The sequence below is a fragment of the Mustelus asterias genome, unplaced genomic scaffold (assembly GCF_964213995.1).
Source record: "Mustelus asterias unplaced genomic scaffold, sMusAst1.hap1.1 HAP1_SCAFFOLD_77, whole genome shotgun sequence".
Lineage (NCBI taxonomy): Eukaryota > Metazoa > Chordata > Chondrichthyes > Carcharhiniformes > Triakidae > Mustelus > Mustelus asterias.
Genome location: NW_027590136.1, coordinates 146697 through 164114, shown reverse-complemented (window position 1 = coordinate 164114; position 17418 = coordinate 146697). Strand labels below are relative to the sequence as shown.

Here is a 17418-nt window from a genome sequence, read left to right as displayed (position 1 = left end):
GGCTCATGTAGACCCCCCCTCGCCACTCCAGGAGCCATTGGGCTTCGTCTCCCGGAACGGTGTGGGTTTCCTGCAGGAAACACACCGCATACTTCCCGTCACGGAGGACCGAGAAGTTCTGGAACCTGCGGTGTGGCCCACTGCTGCCGTTGATGTTGAGGCTGGCTATGGTCACCTTCATGTCAGCAGCTTTGTGCCACCGTCACCACTTAACTAGGTGTGTGGGGGGGGCGCTGGCGCAATTCTCACCAGTCCACCCCCCACCTTTTCGAGCCTGTGGAGGAACCGCAGTACCCAGCGCCGCTCTATTTTCTCCAGGCCCGCGGAGGCATGCGAGCATGCCTTCACGGACCGGACGAGCTGCGCCAGGTCCGGCCAGTGGCCGAGGGCGAGCCGGATTATGTCGGAGCGACCGGAATGGTTACGGATAAAGACCCTGAGGTCCTTGGAGGGGATGAGGGACGACTCGGTGGGGGGCACGAGGGAGCCCCCCGCCTCGCTCTGGGCAGACTCTGAAAGTGTCCCCGTGCCCTCCACCGAGCCGCTGACCCCCTCAGGGCGGTCGCCCCTCGACTCCGAGTCCCCCGCCGCAGGACGTACGGCGGGCGGCACGGAGCCACCAACTAGCCCTAGCCCCTCCCCGATCCCACCCCCAGGATCGGTGGAGGAGGGGTTCCCCCCGGGCTCACCTTTCCCGGATTGCGGGCCCCCGTGCGACGGCGGCCCAGCCGCACCCCCCGCCCCAGACGCTTGGACACCCCCCAGGTCCGGTGTATCCTTCGGACTGAGGTTGGGGATGTCCAGCGTCCAAGGTCGGGACGGAGAGGACGAGTGGATCGTCTCTTCGCCGCCGCCGCACGAGGACATGAACATTGGAGTGTCGCCCCAGTCCCCCGACAGACTGAAGAAGAACTCCGGGTTGTAACCGGCCGGGTGGAACGGAACCGTGGGGGCCCCGCTGCCACCCGGCCCCGGAGACTCCTCGCCGGGGGACTGAGGCAACACATGCTTGGATTTGCAGGGTGCCTTGCCCCCTTTTTTCGCGGGACAAGGCACAAAGACAGGTGGGGGCACGGCAGGAGATGACTCACAAGGGGGGAGGGGCACGCAGACCTCGAACTCTACGGTGCCCGAGGGGCCCCGCCTCTTTTTGTTAACCTGCCCTCGGGCAGGCGAGGCCCCTCGCCCTCCGCCCCTCTTCGCCTTGCCGCGCCCCCCCTGCTCTCCCGTCACTTCCCCCCGAGGTGGCGGCGTCGCCAGTTTTGCCGGCTCGGGGTCGCTTACCCCCCCATGCTCGGGCCCATGATCCCGGGCGCCGGACCCAGCACTAGGCCCCGGAGAGCCCACGGGCCCGGCAGATGGTGGTGGTGGTGGTGGTGGTGGTGGTGGTGGTGGGGGGGGGGCGCAGGTGGAGACTGAGGCGGTCCCCGAGCCGGCTGCCGGGGTGGTTGGGGTGTTTTCCCTGGGGGCCGGGGTTCCGGTACCCCCCTTCTTTTTTGTAGGTCCCTTATGGGCCTTTTGGCCGCGCGGGGGCTCCGCTCCCCCCCCGCCGGCAGCTGAGGTGGCAGCTGCTACCGGCGTGGCCTCCCCTCGCGGGGGGGCAGATGGTACTCGCTTGGGGGGAGAGGGGGCTGCGGTGCCAGCTGCGGCCGCCTTGGGTTGGTGGTCGGCGGCCTTGGAGACGGGGCAGTTTTTCCTCACGTGCCCCGCCTCCTTACAGGCATGGCACCGCACACCGTCCGCGGACCAAAAGACCCGGTACGTGGTCCCCTCGTGGGGGACATTGAACCCTCCTTCCAGTTCCTCCTCCCGGGCCAGGCGGACAAAAACCTGGCGCCGGAAGGAGGATATGTGGCGGAGGGAGGGGTCCCGAAGGCCGAGCGGGATCGGCTGCACCCCGGACCTGACCTCCCCCAGTAGATGGAGGTGGGGGAGGAGGAGCTCACTTGGTAGGAAGGGCGGGACGTTCGATATTACTATCTTGTGGGCGGTGGCCTCCAATGGGTCCACCGCCAGGAACGTCCCGCCCACCGTGAGCCCCTTTTCCAGGGCGAGGCGAACCGCCCGCTCGGCCTTCAGGAAGAATACGGCCCGGCCGTACATCTTAGAGGCCGCGACAATGGCTGAGGGGCCGACAACCCCAGCCATTGCCTTAACGCAGGCCTCGATAGACATGTCGGGGTGGGCGTAGCACTTCACCCCGAGCTGCCGCGTGATTAAAGAGAATGGCGGCAGGGCCTTGGGAGCGGCGGGGGCTCTGGCAGCCGCCACGCCCGCATAGGTGGGCCGAGAAGGCCCTGCCACCGGCGACGCTGGTGATGTCGCCATGGTATCAGGGGAAGTGCTACACCCACCCCGAGACTGCCCAGATGCACGGCAGGGCGTATGTGGGATGGGGAAGATAAGGCAGGGTGGGGAAGGCAGGGTGGGGTAGGCGGGGAAGGGTGTAGGTGCTCTCTCCCCGGAGCGAGAGAGGGAGAGAGGAGGTTGGAGGAGCAGGAGGGAGATGAGGCACAAGGCCGGTGCCCCAGTCAGGAGGGAAAAGGGGAGGGGGTGCCGGTCCCGGGGGCAGCAGTAGTGGGTAGGGGAAATAGGAAAGGTCTTCACCCCCCCCACTGCAGATGGAAAAGAGACAGTCCAAACGCCTTCGCCCCCCCCCTCTCCTCCAGTCACTCCCTGTCCTCTCTTCCTCCCCCCCCCCCCCCCGGGGAGAGCGCACCCCCCAGAGGCCGGATGGCAGGCAAGCAGGCAGTCCAGACGGCAGACAGCCCAGACGGCAGGCAGGCAGGCAGTCCAGACGGCAGGTAGGTAAGCAGGCCAGACGGCAGGCAGGTAAGCAGGCCAGACGGCAGGCAGGCAGGTAAGCAGGTCAGACGGCAGGCAGGCAGGTAAGCAGGCCAGACGGCAGGCAGGCAGGTAAGCAGGCCAGACGGCAGGCAGGCAGGTAAGCAGGCCAGACGGCAGGCAGGCAGGCAGGTAAGCAGGCCAGGCGGCAGGCAGGCCAGGCGGCAGGCCAGGCAACAGGCAGGCAGGCCAGGCGACAGGCAGGCAGGTCAGGCGACAGGCAGGCCAGGCAACAGGCAGCAGCTCACCTCCCTCCCAAAGTTTCCGCCCGGTTCCGACCCGGGGCCCTCCGCTACACGGGCGAACACGAATCCACCTCACCCCGGAAACAAAACTGGGTGTTGTCCGAGAGGAGGCACGTCTCAGGCCGTCTGAAGCTCAATCTACATTCAGAGAGAGAGCAGCAGCTTTGCTGGGCAGGAATGAGCAGCTGAACAAGCTCATTGTCCACTTCCGCATTCAGACAATGGGGGCGCTCTGATTGGCTGGAGGACCAGTGAACGTCCGGTCCTCCAACTTTCCATTGGCCAACACCTCAGCCTGCAGGTCAAAAAGTTGGTTCCCCCGAACACGCGCATCTTCCCCTCTCCCTTGGACATGCGCAGTCACCGCGCGGCTTCTCGCTCTGGCCGGAACCGCCAGCTGGTTGCCTGGAAACCGTGGCTGGAAGAGGTGCAGGGGGAGGGGGAATATAGGGTGGGGGCGGGGCTCCCGTGTCCGGGCGCCCGGGCCTGCTCAATGCGGAAGTTGTCCAATGAGCTTCAGATTGAAACTTACAATTATAACAGGACATGTGGCTGTTTGTCGCTGCCTCGCCCACGATCAGCACCAACACTGCCTTCCTGAACTGCTATCATGCCTGAGGTGTAGGTACACCCACAGTGCTGTTAGGGAGGGATTTCCAGCTACACATTCCACACTTCCTCGGGACTGTGGGTGGATACCAGATTGATACATTTCATTCAACTGCACCCAAGCTGAGTTATTCAAATCCCTTTATTGTACAGGACAATATATTCATGATTTCTTTAAAACAGAAATTCAACATTCCCATTTGATTTCAGCTATTAACATATTCTGTGAGTTTGTTCTTTATTGTCAATGTCAGGCTGGGGTTGTTCCCCTTGGAGCAAAGGAGGTTGAGGGGAGATTTGATAGAGGTGGACAAGATTCTGACAGGTTTAGATAAGGTGGACAAAGAAAAGCTGTTCCCATTAGCTGACAGGACAAGGATGAGGGGGTCACAGATTTATGGTTTTGGGTCAGAGAGGAAGGGGGGATGTGAGGAAGAATATTTTGATGCAGCGAATGGTAATGACCTGGTACTCGCTGCCTACGAGGGTGGAGGAAGTGGAGACAATAAACAATTACAAAGGAAATTGGATGGGCATTGGAAGGTTTCAAACAGAAATGCTGACGAAATATCTCTGAACTTCCTAACACCCTGTCACTCTGTGATCCTTGTGAAATCTGAAACCAGGTATTTGCAACAAGACTCAAAGAGCATCAGCCCACTGGAGGCAAAGTCATGAGACCGGCCAGTCCAGCAGAAAGAAACCCTCCGACCCTCCCCATTGACCAACTGTGAGAATGAACAAAATGCAATCCTGGATGTAATTGAGAGCAGAAACAATAGATTACAGAAATTACAGAAATCAATTACAGAAATCCTGTAATTGAGAGCAGAAACAATAACAGCAGAATCCAACCCCTGGAATCACTTGTGAACTTGTTGGTGTCTCAGCAGCTGGGATGAAACTCTGAATCCCTTCCCACACTGAGAGCAGGTGAACGGCCTCTCCCCAGTATGAACTCGCTGGTGACTCCGCAGGGTGAATAAACTAGTGAATCCCTTCTCACACTGAGAGCAGGTGAATGGTCTCTCCCCAGAGTGAACACGCTGGTGGGTCTCCAGCTTAGCTAATTGACTGAACCCCTTCCCACACATAGAGCAGGTGAACGGCCACTCCCCAGTGTGAACTCGTTGGTGTCTCCGCAGGGTGGATAAATCAGTGAATCCCTTCCCACACTGAGAGCAGGTGAACGGTCTCTCCCCAGTGTGAACTCGCTGGTGTCTCTGCAGGGTGGATAAATCAGTGAATCCCTTCTCACACTGAGAGCAGGTGAATGGCCTCTCCCCAGTGTGAACTCGCTGGTGTGTCCGCAGGCTGGATGACCGAGTGAATCCCTCCCCACACTGAGAGCAGGTGAACGGTCTCTCCCCAGTGTGAACTCGCTGGTGTGTCTGCAGGCTGGATGACCGAGTGAATTCCTTCCCACACTGAGAACAGGTGAATGGTGTCTCCCCAGTGTGAGCTCGTTGGTGTCTCTGCAGGCTGGATAATCGACTGAACCCCTTCCCACACTGAGAGCAGGTGAACGGCCTCTCCCCAGTGTGAACTCGCTGGTGTGTCCGCAGGGTGGATAAATCAGTGAATCCCTTCTCACACTGAGAGCAGGTGAATGGCCTCTCCCCAGTGTGAACTCGCTGGTGTGTCCGCAGGCTGGATAACTGACTGAATCCCTTCGCACAGTGAGAGCAAGTAAATGGCCTCTCCCCAGTGTGGCTGCGCCGATGAGCTTCCAGATCAGATGGGTATCTGTATCTCTTCCCACAGTCCCCACATTTCCATGGTTTCTCCATGGTGCAGGTGTCCTTGCCTCTCTCTTCAGTTGAAGACTCGTCCACACACAGAACAGTCCCCCCACCCCCGCTGTGAATGGTGTGATATTTATTCAGGCTGTGTAACTGGTTCAAGCTCAGTGCACTGGAACACACTCACTCCAGTCTGGCAGTGTGTTGGCACTTTTCCAGTCACACTGATGTTTGAAATCTTTTCAAGTCATCAGGCCGGACAACCATTTCTCCTCGATTCAAAGGCCGATGATATTCAGGTCCCATGGAATATGACTCTGTCAGATCTAGACACAACGTTTGAGATTTCAGCCTGTGATTCCTCTTTCAGTATCCTGTAAAACAAGTTTACAGAGGTCATCAGTGTCAGTGCAGGATAGAAATTCAGAACACACAATTCTAGTTTCTATGGAACATTCTTTCCTCTCTCCAGACTCGAAACATTGGCTCTATTCTCTCTCTATCTGGGGGATAGCGTGGGAAATGATGCTGTGGTAGATCAGCCAATTCTCAATGAATGGTTGAGGCAGTTCGATGGGCTGAATGGCCAACTGCAGCTCCTGTTTCTTATGATTTCTGTGTCCAGGACAGGAAGCAGTGAGCATGGATCTGTTAATCAGCCTCAATCAGCACCTTCAGGAGAATTGGGAGGGTGAATATTAGATACAGCAGAGTGAGAATGGAGGGAGAGTGTGTGGGATGGAGATTTACAGCTTTTGGGAAATGAGAGAGGAAAGAATGTTCATTAGAATCATAGAATTCCTACATCTTATCAACTGTCCCTGATCCTTCACAATGAATCTCTCTTCTCAAGACACTCTTATCTCTGACTTGTCTGTTCTGCTCGCAGTCTCACAAAGCAGCTGCCTGTGTGCTGATACAAGGGGCCCTGCTCGGCAAGTTTAATGCTCCATGACTGTGTCTTTAATGACTGAATTACTATAGGAATATGGTCAAGTCAGCTAAATCACATGATGCTTTATGTTTCGGTTAGTAACTGTCCATTTTGTTAACATAGCACATTTGGATATATAAATACATATAAAAGCAAAATATTGCGGATGCTGGAATCTGAAACAAAAACAGAAAATGCTGGAAAATGTCAGCAGGTCTGACAGCATCTGTGGAGAGAGAATGGAGCCAACATTTAAAGTCTGGATGGCCCTTCATCAGAGTTCTGACAAAGGGTCATCCAGACTCGAAATGTTAGTCTATTCTCACTCTATAAATATATATAGGACAGCTACCTCAGCCTTGGCCCACTCTAACACATGCACGAAGCAGTGCTGACTATGTGGAAATGATGTGGAGATGCCGGTGTTGGACTGGGGTAAACACAGTAAGAAGTTTAACAACACCAGGTCACTCACCTGAAGAAGGGGCTCAGAGCCTCGAAAGCTTGTGTGGCTTTTGCTACCAAATAAACCTGTTGGACTTTAACCTGGTGTTGTTAAACTTCTTACTATGTGGAAATGCTCAGATTAAAGTTTCCTGCCTTCTCTTTAACAGCGAGTGAAAATGTTTTTCGGCTTGCAGACCTTCAAAGGAGTCAGTGTCTGCTATTTCAGCATGAACAGGCTAATCTTCACCTGCGTAGGCCCCAGAACATTCTGCTTTTCGGCCTTCACCAGAGGGTGAGCAAGGCCAGATTTCTCCATAACAAATACCAAAGGCGAGATATGGGGATATGCTATGCAAATAAAAGATTTGCAGGAGTCAATTTTTCATCGAATGCGAAAGGGTGAAAAGCTAGGATTTAATTGGCGAATATGTCCGTCAATGAAGGATTAGAAACATTCCTGGTTTCTGATTTGCTGTAATTGACTATTATTGCCAAGTTATTTTTCTGTAACATCAGAACCACTTGCGGGTGGAGTTTAATTTAGACAAATGCGAGGTGATGCATTTTGGTAGATTGATCCAGGGCAGGACTTACTCAGTTAATGGTAGGGCGTTGGGGAGAGTTACAGAACAAAGAGATCTTGGGGTACATGTTCATAGCTCCTTGAAAATGGAGTCACAGGTGGACAGAATGGTGAAGAAGGCATTCGGCATGCCTGGTTTCATCGGTCAGAACACTGAATACAGGAGTTGGAATGTCTTGTTGAAGTGGGACAAGACATTGGTAAGGCCACACTTGGAATACTGTGTGTAATTCTGGTCACCCTATTATAGAAAGGATATTATTAAACTAGAAAGAGTGCAGAAAAGATTTACTAGGATGCAACCAGGACTTGATGGATTGAGTTATAAGGAGAGACTGGATAGACTGGGACTTTTTTCTCTGGAGCGTCGGAGGCTGAGGGTTGATCTTGTAGAGGTCTATAAAATAATGAGGGGCACAGATCAGCTCGATGGTCAATATCTTTTCCCAAAGGTAGGGGAATCTAAAACTAGAGGGGATAGGTTTAAGGTGAGAGGGGAGAGATACAAAAGTGTCCAGAGGGGCAATTTTTTCACACAGAGGGTGGTGAGTGTCTGGAACAAGCTGCCAGACGTAGGAGTAGAGGTGGGTACAATTTTGTCTTTTAAAAAGCATTTAGATAGTTACATGGGTACAATGGGCATAGAGGGATATGGGCCAAATGCGGGCAATTGGGATTAGCTTAGAAGTTTTTTTAAAAAAGGGTGGCATGGACAAGTTGGCCAAAGGACCTGTTTCCATGCTGTAAACCTCTATGACTATGTGTAAAAAACTTGCTTCAAACATCTCCATTAAACCTCGCCCCTCACACCTTAAACCTGTGCCTCCTAGTAATTGACTCTTCCATCCTGGGAAAAAGCTTCTGACTATCCACTCTGTCCATGCCCCTCATAATCTTGTAGAATTCTATCAGTTCACCCCTCAACCTCCGTTGTTCCAGTGAGAACAAACCAAGTTTCTCCAACCTCTTCTCATAACTAATGCCCTCCATACCAGGCAACATCCTGGTAAATCCTTTCTGTACCCTCTCCAAAGCCTCCTCCTTTTGAATGGACCTACCTCATATTAAGCTGATCTTTCTCTTCACCCTTTCTGTAACTGTAACACTACATTCTGCACTCTCTCCTTTCCTACTCCCCTATGTACTCTATGAACAGTATGCTTTGTCTGTACACCGCGCAAGAAACAATACTTTTCACTGTATCCCAATACATGTGACAATAATAAATCAAATCAAACCCATTGCTGCATTTCCTTCCTGAAGCCACATTTGTCCACTGGGGCCTGGCCCCGGGAGGAAGCGCTGCAGCTGCCGTTGTGTTGGGTGTTGAGGAGGTGCCGCTAGTTCCTTATTGGGGGTGTTGAAGCCTCCACTGGGTGTGTGGAGCCTCCCCTCCCACCCACTGCCCCTAACGCTGCCTCCGCTTATCCGCCTCCTTCCCGCCTGAAGATCAGACAAACAAGCGCCTGTCCCTGGGGATGAGCCGCACTGCGCATGCCCAACGTCACAATGCCCGGGGACTGATTGACGGCGGTTCCGGGCCAAGAGGAAAAGGGGGCGGGGCTGGAGGACCGAGCGGGAGCGGCTGGTCCTCCAACCAGAGTGAATAGGGGAGGGGTCTGAAGCATGCGCAGTGCGGGTAATGGCGGCGGACGGACGGTTTTAACTCGGATCCAAGATCAGTTCAAGGTAGAGAGCGGCGCGCAGAGAGCGATGAATGTGGCGGGTGGGTGGAGAGCCTTCGTAAACATGTTGTTCAAATCCAAACCCTGGAAAATAACTTCCCGGGCACCCTGTTGGTACCAAATTGGAGGCGCAACTTGTCGTGTTGGGCTGGGCTGACGGCCGCCAATCTGTTGGTGGCAATGTCTATCAGTGCGCATGTGCGGCCGGCATCTTTGTAAGGGGCAATGTGCAGCAGGGATCGCCATGTTTGTAGGGGGCGCAGGAGTGTCTACCTTTGTGATGTATGGGACCTGAACCCACTGCAGTCCATGTTGTGCAAGTACATCCACCCTGCTGATAGGGAGGGAATTCCAGGATTTTGACCCAGCGACTGTGAAGGAATGGTGATATATTTCCAAAATGTGGAGATGCCAGCGTTGAATTGGGGTAAACACAGTAAGAAGTGTCACAACACCAGGTTAAAGTCCAACAGGTTTATTTGATAGCAAAAGCCACGAGCTTTCGGAGCCCCAAGCCCCTTCTTCAGGTGAGTGGGAGTTCTGTTCACAAACAGGGCATATAAAGATACAAACTCAATTTACAAAATAATGGTTAGAATGCGAGTCTTTACAGGTAATCAAGTCTTAAAGGTACAGACAATGTGAGTGGAGAGAGGGTTAAGCACAGGTTAAAGAGATGTGTATTGTCTCCAGCCAGGACAGTTAGTGAGATTTTGCAAGTCGTTGGGGTTACAGATAGTGTGACATGAACCCAAGATCCCGGTTGAGGCCGTCCTCGTGCGCGGAAATTGGCTATCAGTCTCTGCTCAGCGACTCTGCGTTGTCGTGAAGGCCGCCTTGGAGAATGCAGAGACTGATGGCCAAGTTCCGCACACATGAGGACGGCCTCAACCAGGATCTTGGGTTCATGTCACACCATCTGTAACCCCCACGACTTGCCTGGGCTTGCAAAATCTCACTAACTGTCCTGGCTGAAGACAATACACATCTCTTTAACCTGTGCTTAACCCTCTCTCCACTCACATTGTCTGTACCTTTAAGACTGGATTACCTATAAAGACTCGCATTCCAACCATTATTTTGTAAATTGAGTTTGTCTTTATATGCCCTGTTTGTGAACTGAAATCCCATTCACCTGACAAAGGAGCAGCGCTCCGAAAGCGAGTGTCTTTTGCTACCAAATAAACCTGTTGGACTTTAGACCAATCGTTTGTATCCCTCCATTCCCAGGCTGCTCATGTGACAATCCAGGTAAGTCTTAAACGATGTCAGCGTGCCTGCCTCCACCAAAGACATAATTTCATTGCCTGGTAACTAACCTCCTTGAGCTCAGCTCATTCTGGGCTGGGAGTGTTTGATGGGGCGGTGTAGAGGGAGTTTATGAAAACTGTGCCTACTCTCTGGCGCTGTTTGGGGAAAGGATGTCCCAATTCTCCATTTTTAAAAGGTCAAAGAGAGGACCAGCTGGATTAAATGGTGTTGCTTTATGACATAATTTAATCGCCTGGTAACTAACCTCCTGGAACCCAGCTCATTATGGGCTGGGAGTGTTTGGTGGGGCAGTGCAGATGGAGTTTTTCTTATCCAAAGTGTTCCTCCTCTCTGGCACTGTTTGATGTGGCATGTAATGGGAGTTTTCCTTTGTACCTAGCTTGGGCAGTGCTTCCCCTGGGAGTTTTTCACAGGATGATTTAGAGAGAACTTTCCTCTGTACCTTAGGTGGGTTGTACATACCTCAGGAGTGTTTGATGGGAAAGTGTAGAGGGAGCCTTGCACTGTCCCTCACAAGTGTTGCAATTGCCCTGCATGATTTCTACTTCACAACATGTGCATTAAATTTTGATTTGATTTATTGTCAAATGTATTGGGATCCACTGAAAAGTATTGTTGCTTGCACGCTATACAGACAAAGCATACCTTTCATGGAGTACATGGGGAGAAGGAAAGGATAGGGTGCAGGTACAGGTAGGGTGAAGAGAAAGATCAGCTTAATATATGATAGGACCATTCAAACATGACAGTAAGGAAGAAGTTGTTCTTGAGTCGTTTGGTACATGTTTTCAGACTTTTGCATAAATTTACTGAGAAGGTGGTGGTGAGCTGCCTTCCTTCAGTCCATGTGTTGTAGGTACACCCATAGTGCTGTTAGGGAGGGAATTACAGGATTTTGATCCAGTGACAATGAAGGAACGGTGATGTATTTCCAAGTTAGGAAGGTGTGTGGCTCGGAGGGGAATTTCCAGCAGGTGGTGTTCCCATGTGTCTGCTGTCCTTGTCCTTCTAGATGATGGTGGTTGTGTGTGTGGGAAGAGATTGACTCAGTCATTTATCAGCTTTGTTTGTGGGAATACATTTGTTGACAACAGATCCACTGCTTTTCGGTATTTTCCTAATACACCACAATCCAGTTGCCCCCTCATAACTTCACGGTTACTTCTGTTAGGATTTAAGACTCCTGTTTCAGATTGAGTAACATTGTTTTCAAACTTAGTGTAAAATTCTATTATAAATTTATTATATATTTCGCTCTCATCCAACCTCACTAAAAACAGATCACCTCTGATCAGCATCACATTTCTGTCTGCGCATCGAGGTACCCTGAGGTTGTGAAAGGCACTATATAAATGAAAATTCTTCCAACTGCAGCCCAGTTGCTGTGGTTATCAGCAACAGCATCAAGACTCCCCTGTTTTATAATGAACAAGGTTCACCCCCGAATCTGATTAACAGCAGTAATAACTGCTGAATCAGAACAGTGCAGTTGCTTGTGAACCCACTGGTGTCTCACAAGGTTGGATGATTGAGTGAATCCCTTCCCACACACTGAGCAGGTGAATGGCCTCTCCCCGGTATGAACTTGCTGGTGTCGCAGCAGGATTGATGATTCAGCAAATCCCTTCCCACACACACAGCAGGGGAATGGTCTCTCCCCGGTATGAACTCGCTTGTGTCTCAGCAGGGCCGATGACTCAGTAAATCTCTTTTCACACACACAGCAGGTCAACGGTCTCTCCCCGGTGTGAACTCGCTGGTGTGTCAGCAGGTGGGATGCAGGTGAAAGGTTTCTCCCCGGTGTGAACCTGCTGGTGTCGCAACATGTTTGAAAATCGAGTGAATCCCTTTTCGCACAGGGGGCAGGTGAATGGACTCATTCCAGTGTGACTGCATTGATGAATTTCCTGATCAGAGGGATAACAGAATCCCTTCCTGGTATCCCCACATTGCCCACATGGACTCTCCCCAGTGTGACCAAATCGATTAGTTTCCTGATCAGAGGGATAATGGAATCCATTCCCAGTATTCCCACATTGTCCACACGGACTCTCCCTGTTTCGGTTACACTTGTGCCTTCCCATAACAGTCGATTGGTTGAATCCAGATCCACATGTGGAACACGTGTACAGTTTGTCTTCGCTGTGACTGCTGCTCTCCCCTTCCATGATGCCAATGATATTCAGTCCTGAATCGAGTGACTCGGTTAGATTGATGTGATGTCTAGTCTGAGCTTCCTGTCCATTTAACCATTTATATCAGTAATTACTGTAAAGAAAAAAGGACAAATTCAGGGTGGACAGTTTTATAACTTTACATTTTTATTCCCCTAAATCCAGCTCTCTTCTTTGTTGAAATGAGTCTCTCTCACAATACTTCTGTCCTGTTCAAATGACAACTGCATAGAGGGACAGTGTCCCTTTAAATATGCAGATCACCTGCCAGCACCACACATGCTCAGTTGGCTCAGGCCAATGGGACTGGCGCAGTGCCTCCACACTGGGCTGCTGGGTAAGGAGCTACAGCAGATGAGCTGGGGTGGGGTGGGGTGGGGTCAGGTGACGTTACGGGGATTGAAATATCTGGTATTAGTGATGGTGTGGATATGTGGTCAGAAACTCATCTTGGGGTCAAATCTGACATGGAGATTGTGAAGAGTGTGATTCAGCTTCAGACAGCTCCCAGGGAGAGGGATGGACTTGGCAGTTAGGGAACAGAATTTGTAACGGTGACTGAAGACAATGACTTTGGTCTTCCCAATTTTTAATTGGAGGAAATTTCTGTTCATCCAGTACTGAATGTGGGATAAGCAGTTTGATAATTTAGTAACAGTGGAGGAATGGAGAGGGATGGGTAGAGCTGGGTGTTGTCAGTGTAGATGGGAAAACTAACACGGTGCTTTTGGATGATGTCATTCAGTGGCAGCATGTGGATGAGAAATAGGAGGGGCCAAGGATAGATCCTTGGGGCTCACCGAGTTCAGGGGGTTTGGAGAGGAAAGGGAGATTGGAGATGGGGCAATAGTTGGCAAAGACTGGGATTGAGTGTTTTTTTCAGGGTGGGTGATTTCAGAGGATTCAAAAGTGAGGGGGACAGTACCAGGGAAAAGAGAGAACCATTAACAATATCACCAAATGTGGGGAAGTTGGATGATCAGCAATTTAGTGAGAATAGGGTCGATGGAGAACGGGGTGGGTCTCATGGACAAGATAAACATGGAGCGGGCACGAGGGGAGATAGGAGAGAAACTGGAGAAAGATGTCTGTTCTGGGCTTGGTCAAGAGGGAACTTTAGACATGTTTTGTCCCAGTAGGCGAGTGGAAGGGAGGGATACAGCAGCGGCAGCTGATCGAATTATCTCAATCTTAGTAACAAAGAAGCTTCATGAACTCCTCACACTTGTTGGAGGTGAGAATGGAGGAGATGGGTGAGAAAGAGACCTTCAGAAGGAACTAACTAATGTTTGAGGTGTTAAAAGATTCAACATAATGTGCGAACACAATGTTGACTTATTTAACTTTTATCCAGAGTATTAGCCCATGTAACTGGGTTGAAGTTTACCAACTAAGCTTTGACAAAGGGTCATCTGGACTTGAAACGTCAGCTCTTTTCTCTCTTTAAAGATGCTGCCAGACCTGCTGAGATTTTCCAGCATTTTCTCTTTTGGTTTGAAGTTTACCAACATGAACAGAAACAGACCCCAATGAACATGGATCAGTCCTGATCTTATTAACAGTAAAATCTAATCACCTTAGTTACCTATGAACTCGCTGGTGTGTCAGCAGGGGGGATGACTGAGTGAATCCCTTCCCACACTGGGAGCAGGTGAATGGTTTCTCCCCAGTGTGAACTCGCTGATGTACAGTGAGATCAGATGATGTCTTGAACCCAGCGTCACAGTGAGAGCACCTGAATGGTTTCTCGTCGGTGTGGACACGTCGATGGCGCATCAGTTCCCTGGAACTTTTAAAACACTTCTCACAAGTCTGGGCATTTAAAAGGTCTCTCCTCAGTGTGAACTCGTTGATGGTGGAGCAGTTGCCGGGAACTTTTGTCGCACTTCCTGCAGTCTGAAATGGTCTCTTCTCATTGTGAACACTCTGGTGATTCAGCAGAGTGGATAACTGAGTGAATCCCTTCCCACACTCAGAACAGGTGAAAGGTCTCTCCCCAGTGTGAATTCTCTGGTGTATCCGCAGGTTAGATGACCGACTGAACCCATTCCCACACACAGAGCAGGTGAATGTCCTCTCCCCGGTGTGACTACACTGGTGCTCAGTGAGTTGAGATGATTGTTTGAACCCAGTCCCACAATGAGAGCATCTGAATGGCCTCTCGTCACTGTGAGCACGTTGATGGAGTATCAGGTCCCGGGAACTTTTATAGCACTTCGCACAGTCTGGACATTTAAATGGTCTCTCGTCAGTGTGAACTCGCTGGTGCACCATCAAGTCAGAGGACCGAGCGAATCCTTTCCCACACTCTGAGCAAGTGAATGGTCTCTTCCCAGTGTGAACTCGCTGGTGTCTCAGCAGGTTGCCTGACTGAGCGAATCCCTTCCCACAGTTGGAACAATTGAAAGGTCTCTCTCCAGTGTGAACTCACTGGTGTTGCAGCAGGCTGGATGAGCGAGAGAATCCCTTCCCACACTTGGAGCAAGTGAATGACCTCTCCCCGGTGTGTCTGGGCCAATGTGTTTCCAGTTCAGGTGGGGAACTGAATCCCTCCCCACATTCCCAGCATTTCTCCCCACTGTGAACGGTGCTTTTTCCTTCCATGTTCAAAATTCACAAATATTCAGCTGACAATAAATTGGGTGACTCCATCTGATCCTGATGGGATGTTTGGTTTGAGTTTTCTGATTGGAAATCCTCCACTTCAGATGATCTGAAATTGATTTTAAACAGAAAAAAGGGGGTGAGAAAGAACTCACAAAAGGCAGGTTGTGAAATTGAGCTGAATTAATCTGGTCATTTATGGGGCTGGCACAAGGAAAAAGTGACTATGAAACCTGTTTGATCCTTTGTCAGAAGTGAAATGGTCACTAATGTCCTTCAGGGAAGAAAGCCTGCCTCTGGTCTGAGTCTACACAAGGTTCTGACCTCTGCAAGAACACAAGAAATAGGAGCAGGAGGAGGCCATTCAGCCTGTCGAAGCTGCTCTGCCTTTCAACCACATGTCATCATCATATTGAATGATGTAGCACCCTGGGCCAGAGAAATCTATGTTACAAGAGAGACAGAGAGAAAAACAGAGGGAAAGTAGCAAGAGACAGGGGCAAATGGGAGGCATTCTCTCGACCTAGAACTGAACCACAATCTCCTAATCCCTCAACCTCCACCACCTGGATGGACCAGGGCAGCAAGAGTATGTGGACACCATCACCTGCAAGTTCCCCTCCAAGCTACATAGCATCCGAACTTGTCTGAAATCCTAGGTTCGATAAGCAGAAATGTCCCCCATTTAAATACTAAAGTTAAAGCTAAAGTTTATTTATTCGTCACAAGTAGGCTTTCATCAACACTACAATGGAGTTACTGTGAAATTCCCCTAGTCGCCACACTCTGGCACCTGTTCGGATCAATGCAGCTAACCAGCATGTCTTTCAGACTGTGGGAGGAAACCGGAGCACTCGGAGGAAACCCACGCAGGCACGGGGAGAACATGCAAGCTCCACGCAGACAGTGACCCAAGCCGGGAATCGAACCCAGGTGCCTGACGCTGTGAGGCAGCAGTGCGAACCACTGTGCCACCCATGGCACATATATTGACAAATGCTGATCTACAAACAAATGCTCACTGAAATACAATGCTTCATTTTAAGATGCACCAAGATTGTAAATGTCTTATCCTTGTTTTCCTCCATGGTTGCAATCATCCCAATCTCTGTAATCTCCTCCAGGCCCACACCCTCTGAGATCTCAGCACTCATCTAATTTTGACCACTTGAGCATTCCTGATTTTAATCGTTCCATCATTACTGATTTTGCCTATTTCAGAAGCTCTGGAATTTCCTCCTTAAACCTCTCTGATTCGCCACCTTATTTTTCTCAGTTAAAATTCTCCTTAAAACCTAATATCTCGTCATGTGGCTCAATGTCAATTGTTATTTCATAACCTTTCTCTGAAATGTCTTTAAAAGTTTAATTCTATTCATGCACAATATAAATCCAAATAATGGTGACTGCCCTGGATATATATCATTGTTCTGCCTCATCAGTAAGAAACTGGAAGTGACAGAGTGAAGCAGGTTGATGGAGATTCTCACTTGGAGATAATCAAAATTGTTGCCCCCAACAAAGGTGGCGGCGATGGACACATTCTGCTGTTACTGCCCCGAACAAAGATGAGGCCGCGCATGCGCGCTGCTGCTAATGCCTGGATAAAGATAGCGGCCGCTGAACCCAGCTCTGTGAGAAAGCTGCGGCCCCTGCTGCAGGGAGGGGGCAACGGTTCACGGGAAACGGTGGGATATTTTTCCGCATTTGCGGTTTGTGTAACGTGTTTACGGAACGTATCCAGTCACTCACCTGATCCGTGGTTCCCTTCGTCTCGCCATTCTCTCCGTTACGGATGGCAGATCCAAAGAAAAAAATCTTGTCTCCGTCGCCATTAACTGGACTGCGCATGCTTCACTCACAGCCAAGCCCCGCCCCCTCATTCACTCTGATTGCTTGGAGGACCAGCCGCTCCCGATCGGTCCTCCAACCCCGCCCTCTCTCCCTATTGGCCCCAAGCTGCTGTCAATCACTCGCCAGGCAGTGTGAGGTATCCAGGAGAGGTCAATGTCGGGGGGCGTGGGCGTGTTTAGTGCAATCTGGATTCTCAGCACAGCAGCAGGAAACCTTTCCTCTTGTTTGGCTGCTCTAAGAAAATCTCCACGCAGTCAGTTCTGGATACAAGGTCTGTTCCACGAGAATCGTAAAATCCCGACAGTGCAGAAGGAGGCCATTTGGCCCATCAAGTCTGCACCAGGCCCCATCCCCACAACCCCATGCATTCACCTTGCTAGCCACCACCCCTCCCCCCCCCTCTCCAAACACCAATGGGCAATTTA

The 17418-nt window shown here is 51.0% G+C and overlaps 3 protein-coding genes across 6 annotated transcripts in view; 1 reads left to right on the top strand and 2 right to left on the bottom strand.

Annotated features, from left to right (window-relative positions):
• Positions 1-17418, top strand: part of LOC144483724 (uncharacterized) — a 231012-nt gene that overhangs the window by 178874 nt on the left and 34720 nt on the right. The window lies entirely within an intron of this gene.
• Positions 3824-8752, bottom strand: LOC144483755 (uncharacterized). 2 transcript variants are annotated; one of them, XM_078202298.1, is made up of 2 exons: positions 8643-8752; positions 3824-5814 (listed from the first exon to the last, which is right to left on the bottom strand). In XM_078202298.1, the coding sequence occupies exon 2, from the start codon at positions 5486-5488 to the stop codon at positions 4562-4564; it is 927 nt and encodes a 308-aa protein (XP_078058424.1). In that variant the 5' UTR covers positions 5489-5814; positions 8643-8752; the 3' UTR covers positions 3824-4561. The 2 variants fall into 2 exon arrangements, with proteins under 2 accessions (XP_078058424.1, XP_078058425.1); XM_078202299.1 differs by lacking the exon at positions 8643-8752 and adding an exon at positions 7018-7170 and having other exon boundaries at positions 3830-5814.
• On the bottom strand, positions 10919-16986 carry LOC144483768 (uncharacterized). 3 transcript variants are annotated; one of them, XM_078202317.1, is made up of 3 exons: positions 16892-16983; positions 14112-15248; positions 10919-12629 (listed from the first exon to the last, which is right to left on the bottom strand). In XM_078202317.1, the coding sequence occupies exon 2, from the start codon at positions 14807-14809 to the stop codon at positions 14117-14119; it is 693 nt and encodes a 230-aa protein (XP_078058443.1). In that variant the 5' UTR covers positions 14810-15248; positions 16892-16983; the 3' UTR covers positions 10919-12629; positions 14112-14116. The 3 variants fall into 3 exon arrangements, 2 of the variants coding, with proteins under 2 accessions (XP_078058443.1, XP_078058442.1); XM_078202316.1 differs by having other exon boundaries at positions 10924-12629; positions 14121-15248; positions 16892-16986; XR_013496038.1 differs by lacking the exon at positions 16892-16983 and having other exon boundaries at positions 12517-12629; positions 15168-15250.